Source organism: Porcisia hertigi, chromosome 7 (genome assembly GCF_017918235.1).
Source record: "Porcisia hertigi strain C119 chromosome 7, whole genome shotgun sequence".
Lineage (NCBI taxonomy): Eukaryota > Euglenozoa > Kinetoplastea > Trypanosomatida > Trypanosomatidae > Porcisia > Porcisia hertigi.
The window spans coordinates 279,485-302,431 of NC_090566.1; the positions used below are offsets into that span (position 1 = coordinate 279,485).

The window sequence follows — 22,947 nt, forward strand, 5'->3', positions numbered from 1 at the left end:
TCAGCCGTTTTTTCTTTTTTTTTTGCCTTCATCTTTTCTTTTTCTTTTGGTCTTGGGCATCCATAGTTTTTTTTTTCCTGTATTCCTTTTCTTCCGAGTCTGCCGTCAGTTCACCCACCAGCCAGTCACACTACACACACTACACACTACACTGCATTGCTTTCAACGTCTCTACTCCTAACCCTTTTTTCCTTGGTGTGTTGGACTGTACCCTTACTGTCACGTTTTCTTCCTTTGCCCCCCTTTTTTTTTCTGTCTGTCAGTGATTTCTTTCTCTCTCTTCCCCCCCCTTCCCCCCCTCCCCTCCCCTCCTTCCCTCAGTAATTGTCGTTGTGCGCGCGCGTGTCTGAAGCGAGAGAGAGCGTAAGGACAGCATATCCCCCTCCTCTTCCCAGCCCTCGACAAGCTAACACCTAAACACCCCCACGCACGCAAACCAAACGCGCACAACAATTCTCGTTGGACTTCGCTATTATTTTCTGGTTTTCTTTCAAACTTTTTTTCTCCCTCTCCGGTTCCCCCCCCGTCTTCCCTTCACACCCCTCGATTGTTATTGTTGTTTTACGCAGTCTGTTTTATTTCTATCGGTGCATGTCTCTGGAATATTAGCCCTCTCGCTTCCCCCCCTCCCCCCTCTCTCTCTCTCCTCTTCTATTAACGACTTTCGCTGCGCGGCTCACAAACCTCCACAACTCTTTACGTTGCTCTTTTTTTTTTGTTTGGTTCCCTCCCTCCCTCCCTCCCCACCCACCCACCCACCCCACCTCCTCCCCCTATCTCCACCACTTCTCTCTCCTGTGCGTGTGCTGTTCAGTGTAGTGTGCGTTAACACCTCATCTCTGTTTTTCTTTTGGTTGTTTGGGAGTTTATTCTTGTGCCCCATTCCACCCCCTCCTCCACCCCCCTCCTCCACCCCCTCCTCCACCACCCGCCCCCCTTCCCCCACCGAGCTAAAAACTCAGGTATCCTGTGTGTCTGTGCGTGATTGTGTGTGTAGAGGTGAGACAGCTGATAGCACAACAGTTCAGGATGCAGTCTACTTTGATGCACCCTGACTTCGTTGGGGGGATAGACCATACATTTATGCTGCGTGTCCTCTCCGTGAAGTCGCGCCGTGCCGAGATAGCCGCGGTGAACGCAACATCTGTCGGGCCTTCGAAGAGGTTGAAGCATTTTTCTCGGAGCTCTTCGCACACGAAGAGTGGCACTTGCAGAACGCTAAGCAACCGGGGTCGTTTTAACATTCCCGGTTGTGACTTCAATCACGGCGGCGCGGATCCAAATGCTATGGGCGCATCGCTGCGGACAGAGCTCGCGGACGAGGATGAGGTCACTCCTTCACCCTTCAACACATCATCTACGCTCAACTCACTTGATGTGTATACGGAGCGCGAGCGCGGCGCCAGGGGTGCTGCAGCGCTGTCCTGTACCTCTTCCGTTTTACTGCCTGTAAAGGAAGAGCTCTCGAATCAGAACGACGCACCGAAATCACCGCGTTGCCCGATGCCGATCAAATCTCGCGTGCGGCGTGCGATGGAGAAGGGCGCACGACCAGTACGCCGCCCACGCAACATGTCCGCCGCCGCCTCATTTGCACACGCTCGGAGTCAAAGTGGCAGCGACCTCGGCCGGAATGCCACCGCGGCCGCTTTGCAGCGCGACGTGGTACGCCGTACCCTCTCGGCGCTCGGGTTTCCCACCTCCGCGGGAGTTGCTGCCTTTGTGGACCGTTGCGAGGCGGCGGCGGCGCTGTCTGCTCAGGCGCCAGGGGACGGGGCGGGCGTTGATCAACATGCTCGCACCATGACAACTTCAACGGTCAGTGCCAGGAGCCGCTCGGAACCCGGGCCGGTACCTCAGGCGGCCCCCTCATCCCCGGTGTCGGCCCCCTCATCCCCGGTGTCGGCCCCGCCCGCGCCGGTAGAAAACACTCATGGCGGAGAGGAGGTTTCGTTGCCCGACTCGCCGGTGGTGGAGACGTTTGGTGCCTTTCTGCAGCTCTTGCAACCTGCGCCGTCATCCCCGACTCCTGCTGTGTCTCTGTCGGGCATTCAGACAGCGTGCGTGGCACCTGGTTCAACAACCCGAGAGGTTACGACTGACAACGGCCAGCAATCTATCTCAGACACCTCGCCGGGGCCGTCGACTGACGCGTTCGGCCTGCATAGCTTTACGGCGTCTCTGCCACCACCACCGCCGCCGCCGCCACCGCCACCACCGTACACGGAGACGCCAACTCCACAGGCGACTTTCGGCGCTGGAAATCTTAACTCTGAGCAGGACATCGTCGCGCATGTGCGACTGCTACTCCCATGGACGATAGTGGCGGCGGATAGGTGGCGTCGCGCGTCCGGTGGCGCACACGAGCTCGCCGATGACGTGGGTGTGCTACCGCTGCCGTCGTCTTCACTTTCCATGTCGGCTCCCCTGCAGTGCGCCGCAGGTGGTGGCGCATCGTCGTCCGCTCCGCGCGGCGAGCCGCTGAGGGGCTCTACCTCCTCCACATGCCGCTCCTTTTCTACGGCTGGTAAGGCTACTCTGGTCAGCGACCATGTGGACGCTGTGCTGCCCACGTGGGCGTACCTGTCTTCTCATATTGCGGACGCCACTCCACCAGCAGCCGCCATGTCAGGTTCCGCCGTGCTTGTTACGAGGGGTAACTCTTTCACTTGTGCTTCGATGGGGGGGGGCAGCCGACACCGCCGCAACCACAGCCACAACAGCAGTTTTGCAAGCTCCATTGTCGGCGGAGTTCCGCCGCTGCCGTCGCTCTTGGCGACGGCAGCTGTGCCACTCACGGTCCACGAGTGTGTAGATCGACAGTCGTACCTGTACCCCTGCGGGTTGGCGGAGGCGTGTGCGCAGGCGCGACTACGGCGACATCAGTCCACAACGCCGAACCGGACTCCAGCAGCGTGGAGCTCTTTACACCTGCTCCGACTGGAGCTTCAGGTTGATGTGCAGCACATTCCTCCGACGGTGCAGAACGTGGCACCGGCTGAGCGGCAGCGCATACTGGATCAATTTCTTGCCGAGTTTACACAGACTGGCGTGCTGCCCACCACACTCTTGCGCGGTGTACTGAACGACGCCGCATTGCGGCTGCTTGCCAGCGTGGACCATGAGGTGTTGCGACGCGTTGCCGGCGGGACGGACCCAGTCAGCGAAGCAGAGGTCAGCGCGCACGACGGCGGTGCATCGAGCGTCTCAACGGCTCCCACCGCCATCTCTCAAGTAGGATGCCAGTGTGTCACACCGCTTAGCCTCCATGTTCGGACCCTTCAAGGGGAGCTGGGTTCTGCGGCTGTGTCCGCGACCACTCGACAACAGTCGAGCGCCTCCGTGCACTTCGGAACGGCCTCTATCTCTTCTGAAGAAACAGATTCGCAGCGCCACAGGCGTGTGGCGCTCGCCACCACACCAACGCGGCTGATTCTCACGGTGCTCGTGCACGTCCAAAAGACTGCCGCGTTGTTCACAGCCCCCGTAGCGCAGGAGACGCTGACGAGACATGGCGAGCGGATGCCGCAGCCGAATGGAGAGGATGGGCTGGGTGCATCAGAGACGGCGGAGGCTTTGCTCTTGTCTTCCTCCACAGCTGATGCGACGGCGCAGATGAACAGCGAAGCTGCCGTGTCTTTGGCCAGTGTCGTGATACCGCATCTTTTTCCACTCATCTTTGGACTTTCTCGTTTCACAACGAAGCTCTCTCTTTCCAGCGCTGTCGACTACGATGCGCTGCGCACCGCAACGAGCGTCACCAACCTTGGGAGGCCCCCACACTCCACCGCGGAGACTGCGGGGAACGAGGCGGCCACCGCTCCAGCAGATTTGTCAAGTGCACCACTGGAAGAACCGAGTGAGGACGGAGAACGCCCAATTAGCGCAGACGCGGTGGCGCAGCCGTGGACGTGGCAGGATATCTCGCTCGAAGCTGTTCGGGAGTGGTGCGGCCTTCTAGATCTGACGCCGTCTCCTCCGCCGGCGACGATGGTGTCTTCCACTTCCCCACCGGGACTTTTGCATGGGGTGCGCTCCTCGGCTTCAGGGGTTGGCTGCACCGCACACCGCAGATCTTCGCCTGCCTTGCAGCCGATGTCGAAGCCCTTGCAATATGACAGGAGGGTCCTGGAGGCCGACACCACCGCCGTCAACGAGACTAGGAGCGTCGTCGCTGCTGGTGCCGGTGCAGCTCCTGAGGACGAGGGGGCAAGCGATACTGTGGTGGTCAAGGTAGTGGAGCCTGAGCGCGAGGTGAAGGGCCAGTTGGGTGAGAGGACACCCAAGGAGGCTGGGTTGGATGACAGCGACGCCGTGGCCAAGCCACTGAGGCTCTGGGATCTGAGCAAAGAGACTGCTGAGCTGATCAGTGTCGCCCAGGCCGTGCAACGTCACGTGGAGGCGCTCTGCAGTCCTGCCAGGCTACTTGGAAAGTTCATGGGGTTCGGCGAAGCGGACACCGACGTCTGCATCAATGCCGTGGTCGGTGACTGCGGCGTGGACCGCTCGGAGGAGCGCCAGGCAACAGCACCTGTGGGTCGGCGTGGCGTTCTAGTGCCCACAGCAGCGGACTGCACTTGCAGGACACACGTTGCTCATGGTCACCGCCGGGACAGTGAGGACGCTCACCTACAAGTATTCATGAAGGCTGCTCAACAAGTGTTCGTCTACGGAATGACGCACTTGATTAGTGCTGGCCTATCTATGCCAGAGTCTGCCGAAGGCAGCGAGGCGTTAGCCATCGCGGAGCGCGCAGCTTCCCGCGACTCCGAGAGAAAGGGCGGAGGCTCTCGATCCAGTCTGTTTTTCTTGCCCGCAAACACTGAGGGGGGTGATGAGGGCGCTGTGGAACAAGGGCGTGGCCTTTCGGGGCAGCTTTCACCTTGGCTCTCACTTTACAGCCGCTACCTTACCGAGCGTGTGTGTGCCCCGCTGGAGCAGCTTGAAGTATTCATGGCGGACATCACCACCACCACCAGCGCCATGATGACACCGCAGACCGATGCGGCAATGTCCGTCGTGGTGAAGGGTCACAACGGCAGTCTCAGTAACCCGCCAAGCGCCACGCGGCGGGTAATTCCTGGGGCGCAGTTGGCGATGAGGGAAACGCGTCGCCACCGCAACCGCGGTGTGGACGTGAAGGCCTTGCAGGGTGACTTACAACGGGGTGACGCCGGGGAGGTGGAGGAGGCGAACGAGTACACCGTGGACTCCTCCGTGTTGTCCGCCTTGTTTATTGTGAAAGCGGCGGTGCAGCTCTGCCGCACGGTGGCAGCCAGGGCAGCGGCCTCGTGGATTCACGCAGGCGCTGTCGTTTTCGATAAGGGGCCTTCAAGCCACCTGCACGCACCCGCGATAGGCGCCGGTGGTTTGGCGCCAGAGTCGACCACGTCCTCCGCGCCGCTTCACTGCCACCAACACCATCGCTCTATTTCACAGTCCTATTTTGCCGCTCTGGGTACTTTGGGTGCCATCGAAGACCCCGTTCACGCGCCGCCCACGCGCGTTGCTTTTCTCATCGATACCACTACCAGCGTGCTGCGACTACTCGAGGCGGAGAGGCGACGGTGGGCAGCACTGAGGGAGCCGCTGGCGTGCCTGCAAGGACACTGGCGTGACATGTGGGTGATCATCGGCGAGGAGTGTCGCCAATGGTGTGCGCTAAGACAGTTGTCGCTGGTGGCCTTGGAGGCGAGGTTGCGAGGCACGCTGGCGATGCAGGAGATGCATTGCTCGTCATTGATTTTGGCAGCAGAGGTCGCTGATGCCACCATTGTCACCGCTGCTGCTGTACTTGCCCCTTCAGGGGACTCTGCATCAGCTGAAGCCACCGGGATCGAGGAACACACTCTTCCAGAGAGTCAGTCTCCCTGTTCGAACCACCGCCATGCCCCCCAGCCGCCCACGAAGGCTTCAGCAGCCACGCTTTCGTCGATTCCGGGCCTCAGCGACACCGACGTCATCTTGTCGCAGTCACTCGAGCTACCGCAGCTGACGGTGGTGATAGAGGCGGAGTCCCGAGATGGACTGACCACGGGGTTCCAAGGAGAACCTTTGGGGTTTGCGGCGGGGGAGACAGTGCGGGCGCCATCGCCGCCGACGCGGTCACTCACCTCAAACGTTGAGCGAGACGAACGACCGATGGGGGTCCAGGAAGAGCTGCCCGACGTCCTCACTGATCAGCTCGTCATGGCTGGGAATGGCCAAGATGGTGAGGGTGGCGGCGACAGTAGCGTCGAGGTATCGACGGAGAAGAGGGATCAGTATTCCACGGCGTCCGTGGGGGCAGCGACGCCACCTCCCTCTATTCGCTGCTGTGCCGTGTTGTGCAGTCCCCTCGTCACCACCCCAGCGCGGCAGTCGGTGTCTCAATGCAACCAAACAAAGCAGAAGGGCCGTGCGAATCGGTTGCGCCAGACTTCGATAACTCAGCCTCAACCACACACCAGTGCCCGTAACAAGGTGACGGGCGCACGTGCGCGCGATTCCCAGGACAACACTAGACATGCTTCTTTTACGCACGACACGAGGGCGTCGGCAGCGGGGTCGGCTAGCTCTGCGAGACAGACGCATGAACGGGGTTCTGCCGTCGAGGCTGGCGTCGTCAACGCGGCCTCAACCGCAGACGCACTCTCACTGGCGCCACATCAGATGCAGCAGCGTCACACAATGGCGCCGCTTTACGTGGATGTGGTGTTGCTCCGGCAGACCATCCTGTTTGTGGCCGTCGGCGCCCTTCTTTTCATGCTGCTGCTCATCTTCTAAAGGTCTGGCGGCGATGATGCGGACCCTAAGGTGCCATGGGGCCGTGCAGAGGTTTCAGATGCGGATGTCGCTACACCCCCCCCCCCGCGCACGGGCGTGTGCGCATCCGTCGGAGCATTTTTGTTTTTTATTTGCTCATATTGTGTCTCGTTCTTCACCGGTGTACCTTCACGAGAGCACCGCGGGGGAGGGGGGGGGGCGGTGTGTGTGTGTGTGTGTTTGGATGTATTGCACATATCCCCCACCCCGCTGCTGCTCCTTCTAAGTTATGCACCTATCCACGCCCGCATGGGCACCCTCTTTTTTTGCTCTATAGAAAAACCCATATTGTTTCTGCTTCCCCCCCTCCCCCCCTCTCCCCCCTCTCCCCTCGTATCTAAACAGCAGGAACGTCGCTAGTTGAGGAACACGTACGTGATGAAGTATTCCAGTTTAGGCATGGGGCATCTGTGTGAGAGTTTATATACTCGTTACCCCGCATCACTCTCTCGCGGCGCGGGTGGTGGTGATGGTGGTGGTGGTGGCCCCCTTCCCCCCCCCCAAAAAAAATCGATGATAGTGAGGCGAAAAAAGAAGTAAAATCAAGTCTGGAAGAGAACTGCTTTTGTATTTCTTTAGTTTATGTTTTCTCCTCGAGGGGAGGGTAGCGACCACCATGCGCAAAGGTGCCAGTGCGCCACGCAGTGCACATCCGCGATGAAGTGGCTCTCGTTAAGTGACACACACTTTTCCCTACAGCCAAGACGCGGGGAAGGAGGGAGGGAGGGAGGGAAGGCGGGGGGGGGGCGGGGAGCGCCTCCTTCAGTAGGCACGCCTTGCAGAGCGCCCCCCTTCCCCCCCTTTTTTCCACTTCCGACTGCTGCATTTTTATGGCCTGTGCCTTTTCCCTACAAACGCTGATGTGGCAATGCTACCGTTATCTTTTTGGTGTTGTTGTGTGTGATGTATCGGCGCTCTCCTCCCTCCCGCTGATGTTCACCACCACCACCACCACCACGCACTCCCTCACCGCCAAACGTGACGTCTCCTCTGAACCGCCGATTCCTTCTTCCTCATCTCGCCCACGAAATCGGTCGATTGCGTTTTCACGTCGCTGCTGACTTTTCCTGCGGGCGCTCTCTTGAACGCACACGCGCCCCACGCACGCCCCACGTGTGAGCGTCGATTGAATCAGGAGGTTGAGCGTCTTCATACCCGCACAAGCACTCTCTCCCCACTTTAAAACTTTTACCGCCTTTCCTCTGCAGATTTTGTACACACGCGCGAGTAAGCCCCACGTGTCCTCCTCTCTCTCTCCAAAGGAAGTGCGAGTCTTTATTCGGCTCTGGGTATGCGTGTGAGTGTGACGGCGTAGGGGCAAGGCTCTCTAGTAGCGAAGAAGAGCAGTGACGAGAGATCAGCGGCGGCGGCTTTTCAGTGCACATCCTCTGCTTCCACCAGTACCACCACCACTTTCTTCTTCCTCTCTCTCCATCTACTCCATTCATCACACGCAACAGCCTGTACTCTGCTCCTTTAGTCACAGAGGCAACAAAGAGCAAACACACTCGCGTCAATGAGTCACAAGTATATCTTCAAATACATAATCATCGGCGACATGAGCGTCGGGAAGAGCTGTCTCATGCACCTCTTCACGGAGCAGCGGTACCGTAAAGACTTACCCCATACTATTGGCGTCGACTTCGGCACCACAATAGTGGACATCAACGGTGAGCTCGTTAAGCTCCAGATGTGGGATACGGCCGGGCAGGAGCGCTTCCGCTCTGTCACACGCGGCTACTACCGTGGCGCAGCCGCCGCTCTCCTTGTGTATGACATTAGCCGCCGGTCTACTTATGCTCACATCGGGAGCTGGTTAACCGATGCTCGGGCGAACACCGGGCCCGAGACTGTTTTCATTCTCGTAGGCAACAAGTCCGACCTGGAGGAGGAGCGAGAAGTCTCCTACGAGGAGGCCGCTCAATTCGCAGGGGAACACAATTTGCTGTTTCTGGAGTGCAGTGCGCTGAACGGCAACAACGTCGAGGAGGCCTTCTTGTCTACAGCGCGGCGTATCCACGAGAAATTGAAGAGTGGTGTCATGAGCGCGACCGATCCAGAGAGTGGCGTGCAGCTGCACGCCGCTGCCATTGCTACCACCGCAAACAGTGGCAGTGCTGGGGGTGGCCCAGTTGATTTACAGGCTTCCAATAGTGGCGGCACCACCGCTGCGTCACAGTCGAGCTGTTGTTAGGTGAGGGCAGCTCTTCCTGCATCCCCCCTCCCCCTCACCCCCGCAACGCGCGCAGACTATCTGGTGTATCATCTATTCCCTAAAGACGTGCTCGCTCATTCTCTTGTGTGTCTGTGTCTGCGTGTGTGTGTGTGTGTGTGTGTGGAATGAGGGGAGCTAGAAAAAGGGTTTTGTGGTTTCCTTGTGGTGTAGGGAGGGGTGGCGGGGTGGCGCTTGAATATGGATGGGGGACCACGGGGGAGGAAGTCGTGGTCGCTGCAGATAGAAGACGTTCAGCCAACTCTGAGTGTGACCACCAGGAGCTGGCATTGTGTGTGTGTGTGTGTGTGTGTGTGTGTGCTTGCATGGCTGAGGACGTGGCTCCGAGAGAGGTTCTGCCCCAACCTGATTTCTCACACACACGCGCACGCTCTCTCTCTCTCTCCCCCCACCTCCACACCTCGTCCTGCATTTCCCCAGGGGGATTTCCGCTCTTGGTCGTTCCTCTGCTATGACTTTTGTTGATGTGCAGCGTCTGCGCCTTCTCCCCTCCTTTTTCTGTTAGTCTTTTTCTCATCTCTGTGGGGGGGGGAAGGAGAGTGTGTGGACGTGCGCAGACCGAGGGGAGAGGATTGCGGGGGATGATTACGATGATGTCTGCACGAAGGCACACCTCCTTCTCTTTTTTTTGTTCCGTTTCCTCTTTCGGCCTTTCTCAAGCGTTCGGACACACCCACACACCCACACACACACACACACATATATTGTGTACTTTCCCTTCCTTTTGCCTTCTACTTTCCTGTTCTTTGCGGGTCCTGCTCGCTGCGCTACCCGAAGCAGAGATGGTGGGGTGGGTGGTCCGGTGGTAAGAAGTGAACTGTGAATCGTTGTGCCGATTCTCCGCATGTTTCTTTCGCCGGTCATCTTTCAAAGTGTTTGGATTGTCATCACCGACCGTATTTGTTTTTCTTCTCCCCCCCTCCCTCCCTCCCCTCCCTCCCGACATTGTGTATGAGGTGTGCCGTCTCTCCGTGTCCCATGTCGGCTTGGCACTTTCCCCGATAAAAAAGAGTACACGGATCTGTATATCTTGTGTTTGGGGTTCTCCCGGTGAGTGCGGCATTTGGGAGTTACGCGAACCCTACCTCCCCCCTCCCCTCCCTGGGGTTTGTCTCTGCTGCCAACTGTGAGAGTGACACAACTACACGGCTCTTGTCGTTGCGGGTACTAGGTGTGCCCCGAGTGTGCCTGCCCAATGTGCATAGGGCGTACACATAAATATATATATATATGTGTGTGTGTGTAGCTATTCACCTGATGCTGAAGAGCATTGCCCGAGGAGATATATACCCCATCCCCCTTTTTTTTCTAATGCACTTCGTCTTGTTGCCATATACACAATGCAGATGCACATCCAGTCACCCAAGCATCTTGGCTGATGCCATCGTCTCTTATTCTCTATCCGTGTCGTTGCTTGCTTCTTTGCAGCTTCATATCCTCTCCATCTTTTGTTGGGCTCCATCATCAACTCTCTCACAATCAGTGCGGTTCCTCTTCCCTTTCGTGGACTACTGTGTTGCTGTGAGACACGCCCAGACATCGCTTCCTCTTCCTTCCCTCCCTCCAAACACACAACACACACACACACACACACCGTCAATCTGATTACCAGCAAGGAAGACACTCGCTGTCGCTCAGCTTGAGGACTCAGTAGTGCCCTCCCACATTACAGACAAGATAGGACATCCATTCGTCTAATCGCTTTTCAACGTGATGCCTCCGTCGCACGTCCGCAAAGAGGAGGCAGAGCTTCGCCAGATTGCGAAGCATTCTCGACTTGCACGCAAGGAGGCGCAGCAGCGCGAGCGGAAGCAACGCCAGCGTGTGCAGCGCGCGGCCGCCAAGAACGGTGATGTTGCTCCAGCAGCTGAGCCGGCTGCTGCGTCTGCGTCCGCGACGAAGAAGAGGCGAGGCGCAATCATCCTTCCCGGTGAAGTCCGGGAGCTACGTCAGAGACTGACGGGTTACGGCGCTGCCGACCCTACGTCTGTGGAGGTCTCTACCGATAGGAGGAAGAAGACAGGGGCAAAAAAGGCAGCCCGCTCTCCTGCAAAGAAGTCTTTGGGCGTTGCAGGAGCCAACAGCAACCACAATGCCGCCGCCGCCGCCGCCTCCTCTTCTTCTTCTACCCTAGTCCCTACATTCCATGAGGAGGTTCATTTTAAGAAGAACATGTTTTTTGTGGATGTAGTGCTGCACCACGTGCCGCACCAGAAAATCGATATCAGCGAGACGAGCGCTGAACAATTAGTGGTCGACACGTGCGGCCATACAAAGAAGTATCGCCTCGTCCTGCCGTACCCGAAGGGCATGCGGTGCGACGCGGCGGCAGCCGTGTATGAGTTCGAGAACGGCGTCCTGCATTGCCGCCTGCCCATCGTGATTGGCACCATCCCGGCCGATCTTGAGGCGGAGAACGAGAAGGTGGCCGAAACGATTCGGCAGCAGAAGGCACTGCGCTTCCGCGTGACACGGGACGGCGATTTGACGGTGCGCACACGCCAGGCCCTGCTGGCGCCAACACCTGCTGCTCAGGCAACTCTGCAGAAGGCGAAGAAGGCGGCGGCGGCGGCAACAGCAACAGCAACAGCACAGCTCGGTGACGATGCGAGCAGCGGTAGGGAAGTCATTGATGCCGAGTCGCAAAAAGAGGAGGAACGTGAGGGGACGGCCATCCCCAAGTCTCGGAAGCGCACTCGTGACCTCGGCGAGGAGGATGGCAAAGTGACGCAACAGGGCAGCATGCCTGCGTCAGTGAACCGGGTAACGGGTGCGGCTGCTGTGAAGGCTGTCACCAAAGAGGCTGCCAAGAAGTCCAAGCCGGACGTATTTAAGGCTGAGCACGCCAACGCAATGAAGGCTGCGAAGGCAGCTGCGGCCAAGGTGCACCTCTCTATGCATGAGCGTGTAAAGCTGGCCAAGAAAGTCCAGGCAAGCCGCGAGGAGCGCCTGCAGACTCGCTCCGTTCGCAAGGAGCGCAAAGAGGAGCAGAAGCAGAAGTCTTTCCAGCGCGTCTTGGAGGAGCAGAAGCGGCAGCTCCTGGCCCGCGCGTCGATGTGGCAGCCGCCGGCGCCACGTTCCGCCCCGAAGGCCAATGCGTCTGCTAAGTCGGTGCGCTTTGCCAATGCGTGAGAGAGGCTGCCTTTCTCGCTTGTCCACGTCACTTAAACGGAGAGTGTTGCCCCGAACAATCTGTCAGAGACGGAGGAACAGACGGCCTTACCTGGCCATTGTTGGGAGGGGCATTTTCTCTCTTCGAGACTGCGGCGGGTGGGGTGGGGGGGTGGTGGGGGGTGGGGAGAGAGGTGGAAGGAAGGTGGGGCTCCAGAAGAGACCGTGTTTTTTTTTTTGAGAATGCATCATCCCCCCACCCACCCACCCACCCACTCTTTCCCTTCACCAGGGTACGTTCTCCCCCGTTCTCCATCTTTTCTCGTTTATCTAACTTCACACATAATACCCCCTCCCCCCAACACACACACACACACACACACACGTGTTATAATGCACCGCATCGACTAATCAAACACAAAAGAGTCTTGAGAAGCAGCGCACAGTGGTCTCGAACAAGCCTCATCCCCCCCTCCTCCCCCCCTCCTCCCAAAGAAATGAGGCACTTCGTCGATCTTTCACCTTCGCCTCCTGCGTCGTCTTTTGTACGCTCTTGGCGCCACCGTCGCCGGTGTGTCCGGGTGAGCGGGAGGGAGGGTATATACAAATTGTGTAGGAAGGGGCGAACAGGGACATGTGGTTTCATGAGGACCGCTCTCGATTGTACACACAACACGCGCAGACATCCACAGAGGCGTTCGTATGAAGTGGAGTAGGCGGTGCACAGCCCAAGAATTGTCTTTCCTCACATACGCCCTCTCATTCTCTCTCTCTCTCACCGCGTGAGAAAGGGGAGGGAGGGAGGGGTGGGGCGTCCGTTCTTTATGCAATGTTTGTGCGCCCGGCAGTGTGTCATCACCTCCATTTTGGTGCCCCCCCTCCCCGCGTCGCCTCCTTTTTTCTCTCATTATTCCATCCCCCCCTCCCCCCCTCTGAAAATCCATTTGTGCGAGCACGGCACTGTGACGCCTCGTCACATCCGTCCGTCACATACGCGCACACACGTACGCTGAACCTCACCGTGTAACGGTCACACGTTTCGACTAAAAGCACAACAACAGCCAACTACCCCAATATATATAAATATATATAAATAACACGATTACACACAACTGTACTTTGAAGTGTTTTTCTCGTCTCGATGCCCACCAAACGGGGTAAGAGGATTGTTGACGTCCGCACCCAATCGGTGGCGGACGGTGTCGGGAGTGTTCCCCTTTCTGTGGCATTTGGCATTCCGACCGAACTACCAAAGGCAACGACAACTGCAACAACCCTAATGGCGCCGCGAGGCCGCCGCATGACCGTGTCGGGTGTGGAGGAGATCGAGATCTCGCCACCAGCGATGGACGGCAGCGGCAGCGCCCTGCGGTCTGCAGCGGCGCACTTCAAGGTGCCAGCTGAGGTACTACAGCGCATGCAGCAGCTGGGGCAGTCTACTTCGTCGACGCGCGCTAGCCGCACTGACGCCACCGCTCTCGCAGCGCCCTCGACATCAGATGCTTCGGTGCGTGCTAGTGCGCCAGTGCCAGCGCTACCGACTAGCTCCTCTAATCGTGACAGTCCTCAGCGTCACATCAGGGGTGGTGAGGCGTCGAGGAACACCACGGCGGCGTCATCTGCATCCCCTCTGCAGCCTCTGGGTTCTTCCACAGCAAAGCTTCAGATCGTCGCCGCTCCCCGGGAAGCCCTTCCGAACACCGGCGAGGCGATGAGCGAGGCGGCCATTTCGGAGACGGTGGCCGCTCACAAAACGTCCCGCAGCGGCACCGCGCAGGATGACGGCGAGGTGCCGCTGCGGGTGTCGAGACCGCCGAAGCCAATGGTCTTCTCGCGTCAGTGGCGTCGACAGCTCTTTGCCGGCGTCGCCACCACCAACTCGTCAGAGCTGTCAGGGTCCAGCAAGCCGCTTACCGGTTCTACTGTCGAGGATGTGTTGCGTAGTCACCGCCAGAGCAAAGGCCTGGGGGAGGGCGGAGGGGTTAGTGGGAGCGGTGCTGATGCGGAGGACGACGATGAGGATGGCATTTCCCCCTTTGGCAATGCGACGGTTATCAAGTTCGACCGCGCCGAGGACCGCGATGACGTGACTGGCAGACGTGCAGCGGTGCCCGCCAGCAGTGACTCTGGCGGTACAGGGGACCAGTGCAGCGCCGAATTCTCATCCATGATGCAAGCTACGTGTGGTGAGTCTTCAAGTGGCCATCAGGGCGGGTTAGCGGTGCAGTCTGGTGGGTTACTGACCCGCCAGCAGCGGCACCAGCGGCTGCAGCAGGTCCAGGAGGCGCGCGAGCACCACCGAGTGCGGCGTCACATGACCGGCTTCGACCCGGATTTTCTGAGTCGACAGGAGGCACAGCTGCAGCTCCACAGGGAGCGTGTCAGCAGCGAAGAGGACGAAGACGAAGAGAGTGGTGAGTACTCTTCCGAGGGGGAGGAGGGGGCCTCACACTGCAGCGTATCCTCTACGGTAGAGAGCGAGGTTGTGTCTACCGTCAGCAGGGTGGAGGGCAGGGAGGAGACGGTGGGGGAGGGCGGTGAAGGCAGCGATCACGATCTCTCGGAGTCCTCATCCGCACCCGCGCCATGTGAGGACAGGAGTCCCACCAGCAGCAGCGGATTCCGCGCAGCAGAGCGCACCGAGCACGCGCGCCATGAACAACTCTCACATGACAGGAGCAGAGCGACAGCGGTGGGGACGGCGGCGGCGGCGGCGGCGCTGCCACTGGTGAACGTGCCGGGTAACAACAACAACAGCAGCGGTGGCGGTAGCACCACAAGTCCTTCAAGTGCACGTTCCCTGTTTTTCAAGTCCTTTTTCTTCGCCTGCCACGAAAACCCTACGCACCGCGGTGGTTGCCACCACACCCTTGTGGGGCTTCGCGACGCCGTCACCATCAAAGGCCCGTGCGGCATCGTTGGCTTTGGTCTTGGCGAGGTTTCTGTCAGCGGGTTTTACCTCGGCCGGAAGCAACTCACTCTATGGCACGAGGAGCACCGCGCGGTGCTTATGCCCATGAAACGGCTCAAGACGCGGCACGCGCAGGACATGGAGTTACCCCAGTGGCCCCACCTGCCGGCTCTCGCCTGGCCCCCCAAAGGGTCACCGACCGTTGCCACTGCCGGGGCAAGTTCGACGAGGGCGGTTGGGGATGCATTGGGCCCCCCGCTAAATCCTCTGCACTACCGTCGTGTATGCACTGCATCAGGGAACACGAACCCAGCGACCGCGAGTGGCGGTCCAGCATCGGCTGCGACTGAGGGTCCAGACGACGAGGAGGAGTTCCTGCAGTCGTTGCAGTGGAATTGCGAGTCCGTCTTTGGTGAGGTGGACTGGGACTGGGTGGAGGCGACGGTGCAAAGCTGGCGCAGTCTCTTTTCTAATCACCCGCAACCGATCGTGCTGATCTTGCAGCCGCCCTCGTCCATGCGTCAGTACGGCAACGAGGGTCCGACGCGGCGGTTCTATTTTAACCGCAAGCGCAATCGTCAAGATGACGTCTCTGCCACGGCGGCAAATGCGTACATGGACATCCCTTCCTTTGTCGCTCACCGTAGCGAGCCGTCCGTCGATGTTGGCCTCGTGCCGAGCATTGTGCCGTCCATCGCAGCGCAGGGTTGCGGCTCTGTCATGGTGTTGGGTTCTGTGAACATTGGCAAGTCGACCCTTTGCCGATACTTGGCAAATGTCCTCCTCAGCCAGCACGGGCTCTGCTATTGGCTGGATCTCGATATCGGGCAACCCGAATTCGGCGTCCCGGGTCAGATGACGCTCTCCGTTGTGCGTCGCCCGCTGCTGCGTCCACACGACGCGAGCTGCGCTCAGATGGTCGCGGCTTTTTTCCTCGGCGGCAACACCCCGTCGCATTGTCCTCTCACCACAGCGAATGCACTGGCGGCTATTTGCGCGCAGGCACTCACAGTGAGTAAAATGCATCCTGTTGTGGTGAATACGCATGGATGGGTGCTGCAGACGGGACGCCGCGTCTCTGTCGAAGCCCTGCGCCGTCTACTACCACGTCAGGTGATTCACTTGTACAGGGCACAGGAGGAGTTGTGGGCGCAGAACACGGCGGCTTTGCTGGATCCGTGCAACGGACTGAATGCTGAGGTGGTTCAGCGCCGCTTCCTTGTTCGCCGCAGCGACGCCAGCGCTACGGCCGCGGCTGCCGGCAGTGAGCGAAGCAGCGCACTAGGAGGAGGCTCGCGAAGGAAAAGCGCGTTGAAGGGCGCGCCTTCGAGTGCCTTGGCGCCACCACCTGTTTTCCTCTGTCGCCTCCCGTACCCGCACGCTCCCGAAGATGCCATCCAGCAGTCTGCGTCCTCTCACCAAAAGTCCTCAGCTTCTTCCCACGCGACGACAAGCCTGCAGACATGGCGTGGTCAGGTCCACTCCGTTTGTGTGCAGCGCGAGGAGACGTATTCGTCCATGGCTCACATCAAGGCGACGAAAGGCAGCCGCGGGCGGCAGCGGCGGTGGGAGGCGTATTTTTCAGCTCTACTTCGCCACTACGCCGGGGGCAGCGCCGCTGGCGCGAAGGCGCCTCGGAAAGACCAGAACACGGACGAGGAGGCAGAGACGACCCTTCTCGAGGCGCCACTGTCGGCACTGCACTCGATCGTGCTAGCCGAGCGTGACGAGAAGCTCGGAGATGTGTATCTGGCAGATCCCGCGCCCCCGTCTCTCTCTCCTTCGCCGGGAACGACATCCTCAGCCGCCGCAGCTGCCGATGAGCAGCGCCAACGCCAGCAAACACACGCGGAGGTGGCAGCAGCGCTGGAGCATGCGGTGGTCGCTGTCCTTTTTCACGCTCGCCCCTCCACTGTGGCGACATGCGGCCAGTCCGGCGGTGGAAGGGGCGGAATGGTGCGCAGTCTCGCCTCTCTACAAAACGGGTTTCCCGTCTCGTGCTACGGTGTCGTGGAGAGCAGCGAGCGGGAGCTCCTGCACGGCGCCGATGCGGCTCCGCATGGAAATGGCACAGGCGTTTTGTCGGGAGGTGCCGCTTCCAATGGCTGGATTCGCATTCGCGTCCCGCTGCGTCCAAGCATCGTTGCCGCCATGCTTTCCACTCCTGAAGCCGGGCTTTCGGGCGAGGCTTCCAACTTCTTCTCCAGCGTATCAATTGCCTACAGCGCAGCGTTGCGTAGCGACACCTCCTTCGTCGATGTTTGGCGGTAGTGTATGTGTATGTGTACGTGTGCACCTGCTTTCTGCGCCACTCTTTCGTCACCTGATCTAGTTGCCTCCCTCCCCTTCCCCCTTCTCTCCCCCCATCGTTTCCACAATTCACGCTCTCTCACAACCTGCTCGCTGGTGTCCGTGCAGGCCCACATTAGTGGCGAGTCTGTTGTACGGTGTGTGGGTGTATGTGCTGTCCAGTGATCCAGCAGCAGGCATGCCCAGACCCGATACACGTCTAAAAGCTAACGAATCGACACTTGATACTTTTTAATTCGATAAGAACACACACACACACACGTGCGTGTGCTTTAGGTGCAGCTTTTACTGCCTGCCTCCAAGGCCCCTTCCCCTTCCCCATTGGACCGACTTTTAGGTCGGATATTTCTGTTTCCCTCTGCGCCCCCCCCCCCCTTTCCTCCCCCTCCTATTCGCCCAGTTAGCCGGAGATCTCAATCCCCCCGGATTGTACAGTCATCGTACTAGCGAGCCGCTAAAAAAAAAGAAAAACACCACGTGCAAGACGAACCACCACTCTCCAATTCTGTCTTCCTCTTTTCCCCGCTTCTCTCCATCTGTCACGCCTCCCTTCTTCTCCCCTCCCGCATATACACGCACGCGCACACCAGAGAGTAAAGGAGTCTCGTACAAATCTCAACACTCCAGTAAAAAAAAGAAAAATACGCCAACAGCCCCCCCCCTCCCCCACACACATACACATACACAGACACACACATCTCCACCCCTCTTGTTTCCACGCACGGTGTGCACTTGAGGTGCTGCTGCGTGGTTCTTCTTTAACCACACTTTTCTGTGTGCACTGTGGAGGAGTCCACAAGGACTCGCAGTGCTAGCCCCCCCCCCGGCCTGCTCGCACCTCCTCCTCCTGGAGGCTGTGGGGGGCATTGTGTGTAGTAGCGATGATCCGTCACGGTGTTTCACGTTGGGGGTGTCATGATGGTTGGCTGTGGCGCAGCCTTCTTTGCGGTTTGATGATCGCCGTGGTGATGTCTGCGATACTGGCAGGCTTTGCCACGCAAGTTGCCCAGGCTAAAGTAAGCGGCGATGACCATGCGTCATTACGGCCGACGGACACCACCACCAGCAGCAGCAGCAGCAGCAGCGATTCAAACGCTGATGTGGCACGTGCACCCATAGGACATGCGGACTCACCACCTGCACTAGTCTCGGACGACACGAACAGGCCAACTGGTGCTGTCCTGCAACCCGACGAGCGAATACTGGGGGGTCCAGAGTCCCCGCCCAGTGAGCAGGGGCATTACGAACAAGACACGGAGCACTCCGGGGGGCATGACACACATGGTATGCTAGTAAACGGGGCTGCAGAGAGCGATCCAGTCGTTACGCGTGCTTCTTCGTGTTCCTCTCCCCCCTCATCAGAGGTCTCAGCGGAGGGGACCAGTGTGGTGGAGCGTGATGGGGCTGAGTCGCCGCCACAACTGGAGGGGCAGAGCCAAGCACCACTGTATGGTGCCCAGGATAGCGGCGAGAATGGCCGGCATCGTGAGCTGCAAAGCCAGGCGACAGCGCCGATATCGACCACCTCGGCGTTTCCCCAGGCCAATGACGTGGGCACGCGGCACGAGGAAGACGCATACTCTGCATCCCTGGCCAAAGGGCCTGTCGCTGCTTCTAGCCACGATGTCGCTCAAGGTGCTGCTGGCGCTGATGTGGTGCAGGTAGAAGGAGTTTCTCCTCCCGCGCCGTCACACGACGACGCTGCTACACCGCCACATTCAGATGTGTTGCCGATGCGCGATGACGCCTCCCCTTCCACCGCTGCATGGAACGAGGGGAAGTCACTTGTATCACCTTTATCAGAGGCGCAGGGGGTGGATAAGGTGCGACAGAAACCAGCGACTGAGCGCCATGAAGTCCAGCGGCACTGGGCTTCAGCCAGAGAGGACGATGGGGGGGAGGGTGCCACGCGTGTTGCCAATGATTCTGCAGCTGATGAAGACGTTCTCAGCGGCACTGCCGGTAGCTCGCCAAAGGGTGGGTGGCTCGCAGAGGCGGAGCCGACGGCCAAGGAGCACACAGCTTCTGCAGGGTCTGCCACGTCTGCCGCGACTGCAGAAGCGTCGGAGGGTGAGCGTTCTGCAGAGTCACGCGCCGACGGTGATGGGCCCGATATCAAGGAAGCAACATCGATTGCCACAGAGCCGGCACTTTCAAGTACTCACCCGAGCAATGACGACCGCAGCGGGCATGTTCCGGCGTTTGCTGAGGAGAACGGCGAAGCCGCTGCCTTTTCGAACTCAGCTGAGAGCCAGGCCGAGTACGGCGACGCCGTGTCTCTCACGGGGGATAACACCACTGCTGCCTCTGCTGAGGGCTTTCTCAAAGGAAATGCAGACGATGCCGCCAGAAAGGGCACTTCTTCCTCTCATCAGCGCGACACCCATCATGAAAAACTGGGACAGGAGGTGGAACAGATGACATCTTCCTTTCCGACCTCTGCTTCTTCCGCCACGCCCAGTAGCAGCTCCACCTCGCCGCCCCACGACTACCAGCCTCACCAACTGGATTCTCGGTTCCCACACCCATCCCGGCTCGTGCTGTCGTACCTTTACTACCATGCGCTGGAGGCACTCTACGTGGAGGAGAACGTAACGCTTTTCGTGCAGCGCGCGCGTGACGCGGTGCCCTATGGACATGCACGCCTCAACTGGCTTCTCGGCGTCCTGCACGCCTACGGTGTCGGTGTACCGCGCAGCGAGCGCGACGCGCTCATGTATTACTCATTCGCCGCCATGGAGGCCGTCCCGGAGGCGCACATAGCTCTTGGGTACCGCTACAAGATCGGCCTCGGGGTTGAGGCGACTTGCGAGAGCGCGCTGGCGCACTACCGCGAGGTTGCAGATGCAGTTGCGATGACGTACGACGGCACTGCTGCTGCTCCAGGTGGTGGTGTTGCCACCAGCATGGCTGGTGCAGAGACGATTGGCAGTGGGAAGGGTGGCCGTAGTAGGTCCATGTCTTTCTTTGCGTACCGCGACGACGCCGCCGCGTCTGACGTGCGCAAACAGCGTCGGCTGGATATACTTGGCCTCAAGTATCAGGCGGACAGCGGCAGCGTGAAGGCCTTGGTTACGCTTGGGTACATGTTCCTTACGGGTGATTATCAGGTAGCGCGCGATGGCCGGCGCGCCGCCGCCTACTTCAAGATCGCTGTGGACAAGGGCAGCGCACGAGCGCACGGCGGCCTAGGTCAGCTGTACATGGCTGGTGACCCGTCCATTAGCCCGCCGCTGCTGGCTGACCTGCGACTCGCTCACCACCATTTTCACCTCGGCGCCGCCCAGAATGATTCCGTCTCTCTGAACGGGATGGGCTTCCTCCACGCTATCGGCTACCTCCATCAAGACACGCGCCACAGGGCGAAGGCTACGGTCAACGGCGACACGAAGGAGCCCGATGCCAAGGACGAGGCGGTGGTACCATCGCTGAATGGTCCACCGGACTTTGAGACCGCGGCGCGGTACTTCAAACGTAGCAAGTGCGCTGAGGGGCTATACAACCTCGGCGTCCTTTTCCTTCACGGCCGCGGGGTTGTCCTGGACAAAACTCAGGCGCATCGCCTCTTCGAAGCTGCGGCGAGGGAGGGCAGCGTACTGGCGCAGTGGCAGCTCGCGAACATGGTGAGCGAGGCCGCTGACAATGGTCGCGGCATTTCGGAGGTTGAGTGCCAGCGGGCACTATCGCTCTATCAACGCACCGCGTCTTTCGGATCTTGGCAGCGCCGTGCCGCAAGTCAGCGCCTGTCGGGCACCGGCGTCAGCAATGCCAATGCACGCGACCCGCCGCATCGGCAACATAATGGCCAGTCAGATGTAGATGGGGATAGCGACGTGCGGCTGTGGGGCGAGATGAAGGCCAGACATGTGTCCGCGCACGACAGCAGAGGGGGTGAGGACGATGGCATTCATGACGACGGCAGGGCTGCCAACCATGTTCACGGGTTTGTGCGGCCCCGATCGGAGGAGGAGTATCAAGTGCGGCTTGCCGGTATCCTGGACCGTCTGCACGCTGTGGAGGACGCCCTGGTCGCGTCCGACGAGGGTGAAGGCCCAACCACTGTGTCCCTCACCTCCCTTGTCGAGCTGCTCAGCCTGGCCGAGATGGGCGACGCGAGTGCTACGTGGTTGGCCGCCAAGTACGTCGACAATTACCTTGAGGTGGCGGATACGACACAGCCGAACGCCCGGCCTGTTGGGGTGAGTGGTGCGGTTCCTCTCTTTTGGCCTGTGACGTCTGCAGCAGCGTCGTCGTCGTCGTCGCAGTACCTCTCCGGAGAGGCGGCCACCAGTGAGCTGCTTTATTATCTGTTGCAGCGCTCTGTGATGCATTACACACACACGGCTGCCGTCCTTGGGGCTGCGTATCTGCGTCTTGGAAATTTTTACTACTATGGGGAGTCTCCCCTGTACGGGGTAGACATGGAGCGTGCGATGGAGTACTATCGCATCGCCGGTGATCACTATGGAAACCCCCAGGCACTCTTCAATGTGGGCTTCATGTACCAGCTGGGGTTGCACAAGGCACCGCGCGTGGCACGGATAGTGGCAGGCATGTCTGCGCAGGAGGAGGCGGGGCGCCCAGACGTTCTGCGGCCCTACACCAACGTCCCCGTAGGGGCGGAGTGGAGGGTTCACTCAGATCCCCCTGAGCACCTGCGGGCGTCACCGGCGTTCTACCTTGCTGTCAAGGCTGCGGCGAACGCGTGGAATCGCGCCAGCGCTGACCCAATGGCGCGCGGCGTCGATGTGTACCTTGCTTGGAAGTATTACAGGGCATCGCTTAATCAAGAGGCACGGGGTTCGCTGGCTGTGCGATTCGCGTTGGCTGTGCTCAACGTGCAGTGGTCACTGCGGCACTTCGGCGTCTTCAGGTCGCTGCCGAAGTCGGTGACGTCCATGTTGTCCTCCGCTTCACTCTTGCCATCTGCCCACTCAGAGTCCCCCCTCCCTTCGACTAGGGCTGGTGACGTAGACATCTCCTCACCGACGGGCACAGAGGATGCGAATCGGGCGAATCAGGTCGAGCACGAGTTTTTTGAGGAATTACTCAGCGCGCTAATCACGAAGCTAAGAGTGCTGTGGAGTTACTTCATGATGAACTCCATGGGCGCTGCCGAGACGATGCTGTCATGGTACTCAACGTTGGAAGATGTCATGCTGTACGGCTGTATTTCTGTGATTGTCGCTGGGCTACTCGTTCGACATCACATGACATAAGTCGATCCTTCCCGCTATTATACCTGTGGCATGTGTCTGGCCGTTTTTTTTTTTTGGGGGGGGGGGGGGGGAGGGGGGAGAGGAGAGGAGAGGGTCGTGATGTGAAATTCTGAGACGGTTGGAGGTCTTGCTCTGTGATTCCATTCCTTCTGGGCTTTTGCCGTCTTCTCTCTCCACTTCGCTTCCGTGCACACGCACACGCACCTCTTTCTCCAATGTCAATCGGTCCCCCTCTCTGTGTTGAACCCTTTGTTTTATTCCCCAACAAAGTCTTTCATCAGGCATGCAGCTGCACGATAGTCATCCCTCCTTCCTCCCTCCTCCCTCCCCCCAAATTCGGCTGTTCGACGTCTCTGAGC

The 22,947-nt window shown here is 59.3% G+C and overlaps 5 protein-coding genes across 5 annotated transcripts; all 5 read left to right on the forward strand.

Moving 5' to 3' along the window:
- Positions 1-1,029: 1,029 nt before the first annotated feature.
- On the forward strand, positions 1,030-6,765 carry JKF63_06420 (uncharacterized protein; the record flags this gene model as incomplete). The annotated part of the gene is made up of 1 exon (XM_067902370.1): positions 1,030-6,765. One exon carries the CDS (start codon positions 1,030-1,032, stop codon positions 6,763-6,765), a length of 5,736 nt encoding a protein of 1,911 aa, XP_067759391.1.
- Positions 6,766-8,320: 1,555 nt separating this feature from the next.
- On the forward strand, positions 8,321-8,998 carry JKF63_06421 (uncharacterized protein; the record flags this gene model as incomplete). Its single annotated transcript, XM_067902371.1, has 1 exon — positions 8,321-8,998. The coding sequence occupies one exon, from the start codon at positions 8,321-8,323 to the stop codon at positions 8,996-8,998; it is 678 nt and encodes a 225-aa protein (XP_067759392.1).
- Positions 8,999-10,750: 1,752 nt separating this feature from the next.
- On the forward strand, positions 10,751-12,169 carry JKF63_06422 (uncharacterized protein; the record flags this gene model as incomplete). The annotated part of the gene is made up of 1 exon (XM_067902372.1): positions 10,751-12,169. One exon carries the CDS (start codon positions 10,751-10,753, stop codon positions 12,167-12,169), a length of 1,419 nt encoding a protein of 472 aa, XP_067759393.1.
- A 1,120-nt stretch (positions 12,170-13,289) lies between these two features.
- Positions 13,290-17,330, forward strand: JKF63_06423 (uncharacterized protein; the record flags this gene model as incomplete). The annotated part of the gene is made up of 1 exon (XM_067902373.1): positions 13,290-17,330. One exon carries the CDS (start codon positions 13,290-13,292, stop codon positions 17,328-17,330), a length of 4,041 nt encoding a protein of 1,346 aa, XP_067759394.1.
- A 992-nt stretch (positions 17,331-18,322) lies between these two features.
- On the forward strand, positions 18,323-22,588 carry JKF63_06424 (uncharacterized protein; the record flags this gene model as incomplete). Its single annotated transcript, XM_067902374.1, has 1 exon — positions 18,323-22,588. One exon carries the CDS (start codon positions 18,323-18,325, stop codon positions 22,586-22,588), a length of 4,266 nt encoding a protein of 1,421 aa, XP_067759395.1.
- Positions 22,589-22,947: the final 359 nt, after the last annotated feature.